Raw genomic sequence first — 6,000 nt, 5'->3', positions numbered from 1 at the left:
AAACTGACAGTATTGTCACAAGTGTGTCCCACTATGCAACCTGTGCCCTATAGACTTGGGTTAGCAAAAGTCCATCAGTGTCTGATTTACAATTCATATTGGCCTACCATGAAATGCTGCTTGAGGAAGACAGCTCCAAGCTGCTGCAAATTTATCTGACGAAATGTTTCCAAGTTTAAAATTTAGGACTCAGAGATTGCTGGGCCTCTCACTGAAATATTTATCTCATTGATAGCCAAAGTGAGTTACCAGAAGATTTAGGATTGGCTTATGTGGTGGCATTATTTAAGAAAGGTGGTAAGGAAAAGCCAAGGAATTATGGGCCGGAGTGCCTGACATTAGTGGTGAGTAAGTTGTTGAAAGTTAAAAATCACACAACACCAGGTTATAGTCCAACAGGTTTAATTGGAAGCACACTAGTTTTTGGAGCGCTGCTCCTTCGTCAGGTGGTTGTGGAGGACACAATTGTAAGGCACAGAATTTATAGCAAAAGTTTAGTGTGATGTAACTGAAATTATACATTGAAAATTACCTTGATTGTCTGTTGAGTCTTTCACCTATTCGAATACCATGATAGTTTCACTTCTTTCATGTGTAAATGACAAAACCTTTTTTTAAAAGTTGCATTCTCAGGTTGACTGTAACAATGGTGTTAGCTAGACAATATGTTGAAGGTGTTAGCCCCCTGTGTTCTCTGCCCATGCCATGATGTTTAGATTGATTCGAAACTAAAATGTGAGATAACAGAGTTTTACATGAATTCATGCAGTTTTTGAGCAAAGTACAATGTAACTTTGCAAGTACAAATTCACCCCACATGTGTATATGTGTGCATGTGGGTTGTTATGTGTGTGTGTTTGTGTGTGTCTGCCTGTCTGTCTGGGTTGAGGGGTTGTGAGTGTGGGAGAGAGTGTGTGTCTGGGGTTGGAGGTTGTGAGCATCTGTTAAAGAAAGTGTATATGTGTGTGCGTGATTGTAGAGTGGTCTAAGTCTTTGAGAGGATGCCTGTCCAAGTGTGGGAGTGTGTGTGTCTGTAAGGGGGTGTGTGAGTGTCTGTGTGCGTGTCTGTGTATATGTGTGTATAGGAGTGCCTATGTGTGTATGTGTGTGTGTATATCGTGCAATGGCGGTCACCTGTAATGTGACATGAACCCAAGGTTGAGGCCCTCCCTATGGGTATGGAACTTAGCTATCAGCCTCAGCTCGGCCACCTTTCGCTGCTGCCTGTCCCGAAGTCCACCTTGGAGGATGGTCGAATGTCCTGGACCACTGAAGTGTTCCCCAATTGGGAGGGAACCCTCCTGTCTGTTGATTGTTGTGCGGTGCCCATTCATCTGTTGCCGTAGCCTTTGCTTGGTTTCCCCAATGTACCATGCCTCAGGGCATCCTCACCTGCAACGTATAAGATAGACAATGTTGGCTGAGTCACATGAGTACCTGCCACGTACACGGTGGGAGGTGTCCCCACGTGTAATGGTGGTATCTATGTCCACACGCTGACAAGTCTTGCAGCACCTACCGTGACGGGGTTGTATAGAGTTGTCCTGAAAGCCAGGAAGCTTGCTACAAACAATGATCTGTTTGAGGTTTGGCCGTTGTTTAAAGGCAAGCAGTGAAGGTGGGGAGAAGGTCTTGGCGAGGTGCTCATCCTCATTGATAATGTGTTGCAGGTCACGAAGAACAGGCCGTAGTTTTTCAGCTCCTGGGAAGTACTGAACAATGAAGGATACCCTGTTGGTTGCAGCACATGCCTGTCTCCTGAGAAGGTCATTATGGTTCCTTGCTGTGGCACTTTGGAACTGGCAGTTGAGGAGTTGAGCATCGTACCCCGTTCTTATGAGGGCATCCCTGAGTACTTCCAGGCTGTTGGAGGGGATTCAGACAGACCGGAATTACATACATTTTGAAAGGCACAGGCTGATTAGGGATAGTAAGCATGGTGATGTGCATGGCAAATTGTGTCTCATTAACATGATCAACTGTTTTGAAGAAGTGACAAAGATTATTGATGATAGAACAATGTACGCTGTCAATGTGGATTTCAGCAAAACATTGAACAAGGTTCCACATGGTAGACTGGTTAGTAAGTGAGAACACATGGGATCCAGGGCTGCCGATAAATTGGATATAAAGTTGTCTTGAGGCCAGGAGTAAGAGGGTGGTGGTAGAAGATTGCTTTTCAGACTGGAGGTGAGTGGCCAGTGGTGTGCTGCAAGGATTGGTGCTGGGTCCACAGTTTTTCATCATTTATATGAATGATTTGAATATAAATGTATGAAGTAAGTTTGCAGATGACACTAAAATTAGTGGTACAGTGGACAGTGAAGAAGATTATCTCACAGTTCAACAGGAGCTTGACCAGATGGACAAGGGGTGAGGAGTGGCACATGGAGTTGAATTTAGATAAATGTGAGGGGTTGCATTTTGATAAGGCTAATCAAGGCAAGACTTATCCAGTTAGTGGTAGGGCTTCGGGGACGACTGCAGAACAAAGGGACCTGTGGATGCAGATGCATAGTTCCTTGAAAATGGAGTTGCAATTGGACAAAGTGGAGAACAAAGCATTTGGTATGCTTGTCTTCACTATGTATTGAAGTTGGGACCCAATGCTGTGGCTGTACAAGACATTGGTTATGCCAGTTTTAGAATACAGCATTCAATTTTGGTGTCTTTGCTGTTGGAAAGATGGTGTTACACCTGAATGGGTTCAGAAAAGATTTATAAGGTTGTTACCAGGGTTAGAGGGTTTGAGTTACAGGGGGAGATTGAATAAGATTGGACTATTTTCCGTGGTGCATTGGAGGCTGAGGGGTGACCTTACAGAGGTTTATAAAATCATGAGGGCAATACATACGGTAAATCGCCAAGGTCTTTCTGTCAGGGTAGGGGCATCCAAGAGAAGAAGGCATTGCTTTAGAGAGCGATCACAAGATCTAAAATTAATCTAAAGGGCAGCTTTTCCATGTGAAGGGTGGTGCCTGTTTGGAACCACCTACCAGAGGAAGAGGTGGACACGGTACAATTACACCATTTGAAAGGCATCTGGATGGGTATATTCATAGGAGGGGTTTAGAGGGGTATGGGACAAATGCCGACAGGTGTGACTAGATCAGTTTAGGATATCTGGTTGTCAGGGACAAGTTGGACTGAAAGGTCTGTTTCTGCACTTCATAGCTGTATGACTCAATCTAGTGATCTTTGTCTGCATGACAACTACATCCCTCCTCAAGAAAAGGGACTACAATTATACATATTATTTCAAGTGTAGTGTGATGAATGCCTTGTGCAGTTACATCAACACTTCCCTAATTTTATACGATATTCCTTTAGCAATAAGTGCCAAATTTGCATTTGCCCTCCTTAGAAACTATTGTATTTGTGTCTGGGTTTTCTGTGATTAACACACAAGGACACTCAGACCCTTCTGCTGCAAAGCACTCTGGAGTTGCTCCCCATTTACAGTCAATAATAAGATGCCTTTCTATTCCTTTGACAAAAATCGACAGTATCACACTTAGTGACCTTAAACTTCACCTGCCAAATTTTTGCTCATTCATCTAAACAATCTGTATTAATCTGTAACATTTTTATTTCTTTGTCGCAACTTCTCTCCCCAACTTATTTTTATGTCTTGTGCAAATTTAGCTATTGTCCTCTTTGAGACAAACACGACACTGTAGTTCTTTCTATCTCAATGACTGTGTCACTGATGTAATTTTTAAATAGGTTGGGCCTAAAGACCAAACACTGTGGCACCCCACTAGTTACGAGAAAAATACCCATTTATCGCAAGCTCTCTGTTGTTTTGTTAATCCTCTATCCAAGCTAATAAATTATCCCCTAAACCTGATTGAGGTATACAACATAATGAGTAGAATAGATGAGTCAATAGCCAGAGACATTTCCCCAGGGCAGGATTGACGGGTACGAGGAGTCATAGCTTGAAGATATTAGGAGGAAGGTATAAAGGAGATGTCAAGAGTTGGTTCTTTACGCAGAGAGTTGTGAATGCATGGAATGCATTTCCAGCTGTGGTGATGGAAGCAGAGTTATTAGGGACATTTAAGCGACTACTGGACATGCACATGGATAGCAGTGAGTTGATGGGTATGTAGATTAACTTATTTTATATTAGGATTAAACTTCGGCACAACATCATGGGGCTAAGGGCTTGTTCTGTGCTGTACTTTTCTATGTTCTATGTTCTAAACCATGTGATCTTACTTTGTGTTAACCTTTTGCGTGTATAGATGTTTCAAATTTCGTTTCGACTTTGAGTTAATAACTGTGTCTGAAGTTAATTATTAACTTGTAGGTATTATTGTAGTGATTTCTTTCAAAGCAGTGTTTGAACCCTAACTGTGGACTGAATGGAGGTGAGTGCATCAACCGATGAGTGTTTTGTTGATCTTCGATTGCTTTGTGATCCAGCCAGAAGAAAACAACAGTGGGGCTTCAAGGTTTGGTGGAGACTTCCAAAACTCCTATTATTAAACTCAAGTGAAATGCCCAAACTTAGAGAGGGAAATTTCAGGTTTTAGCTTTGAGGTTTAAGCAGTCCTCTGCGATATTTGGAAAAAGATGGCTCTGCAGAACAATGTCCTAAAGAAGGAAGGAGATATCAAAAACTTGGTTACGTTAAAATGAGCTGTTCATGGTTGTCTCAGATCAGAAATCTTATGATTATCCCCGAAGTAGTTATTCAAAACTGAGTATATTTAAGGTCAGGTATTTGCGGTGAGTTAACAAAGTCAATGAGCTTGACATCACAGAATACTTTGTGGACATGCCATTTACATAGTTGATGAAAGGGAAATCTAATAAGGAACACTTCGAGAACATAGATGTAGTCCTAAGGCATTTTTCCTAATGGATTCCCAAGGGAAAATAGTATGTTCCAGTCCCAAGTGACCAACTTGGGCTGCAGGGTCAACAACATCAGTTACACCTATTGGAAGATAAAGTGAGAGTGATCAAAGGTTTCGCAGCGCTCACATCTGTCCGAAGATTAGGTCATGTCGAGGTCTCGTAAATTATTATACATCTATCCTGACACCATAGCATCAACTCCTAAACAAGGGTCAGCCCGAGAAATGATTTCATACACAGGCCCTATCTTTCAATGAAGTAAAGAAACAACTATCGTCCTCTAATGTGTTGGCGCACTATGATCCTCAGAAAGATCTGGTATTGACATATGATGCTTCCCTGTACAGCAGGGAAGTGATTAGTTCATAGGTGGCCCACTGGAGAGGAACGCCCAACAAATTCCACACTTTAGGGAATCTAATATGAATCTAATAATAAATCCCTATTTGTTCTGCTTAAACAGAACAAGGCATTGTCGCTCATAGCTTCCAGTCTCATTCAGTGGTGGGCTCTAATATTAATTGCTTATAATTACAAATTAGAACACTGATCCAAAATGCTGAATAGTGGATGCAGAAGCATTGAGCCACCTTCCAGACATACCACCAGTGGTAGCCCCACTGGAAGAGTTGATCATGACGCTCAATTTTCTGGACACATTAACAGTTGCAGCCAACAATATTGAACTTTGGACACAGAATGATCCAGTCCTTTCTAAATTGAAACAATTGGTTTAATGAGGGAAAACAAAGGCAGTTCGAGTGATACCACAACAATGTTGTCTGTGTAACAATACAAACTGTACAATTGGCTGACCATAGCCTGTATCACTCTATAATTGGATCAATGAAAATGACCGAAGATTGCTGAAAATGTATGGCAATAAGCAAGTGGCAATTCATGTACCACCACCAGATATGTACAATTCACCTTGGGAACTGTTAAGATTGCAACTGGAGTAAATTCAGTACTAGTCACTGTACTCATAGAAAGTTGAAAATACGTTGGAAGAAGCTCAGAGTAGGGTTAATGGACTAATACCTGGAAAGAGTCGATTAAGAAAGGCTACGCAGGTGAGGCCTAAATCCTTTAGAGTTTAGAAGAAAAGGTGAGACTAAATTGAAACGTCAA

At 41.8% G+C, this 6,000-nt stretch overlaps 1 protein-coding gene across 1 annotated transcript in view; it reads right to left on the bottom strand.

The window, feature by feature from the left end:
- Positions 1-433: 433 nt before the first annotated feature.
- LOC140463685 (uncharacterized) overlaps positions 434-6,000 on the bottom strand; it is a 140,903-nt gene continuing 135,336 nt past the window's right edge. The window contains exons 2-3 of the mRNA XM_072558037.1: positions 1,520-1,863; positions 434-1,392 (exon numbers count right to left, since the gene is read on the bottom strand). Of these exons, the coding sequence (XP_072414138.1) occupies positions 1,331-1,392; positions 1,520-1,863 (406 nt within the window). The 3' untranslated portion in view covers positions 434-1,330. The remainder of the gene's footprint in view (positions 1,393-1,519; positions 1,864-6,000) is intronic.

The sequence above is a fragment of the Chiloscyllium punctatum genome, chromosome 38, assembly GCF_047496795.1.
Source record: "Chiloscyllium punctatum isolate Juve2018m chromosome 38, sChiPun1.3, whole genome shotgun sequence".
Lineage (NCBI taxonomy): Eukaryota > Metazoa > Chordata > Chondrichthyes > Orectolobiformes > Hemiscylliidae > Chiloscyllium > Chiloscyllium punctatum.
The sequence above is the reverse complement of the archived record's forward strand: the minus strand, read 5'-3'. Positions and strand labels throughout refer to the sequence as shown.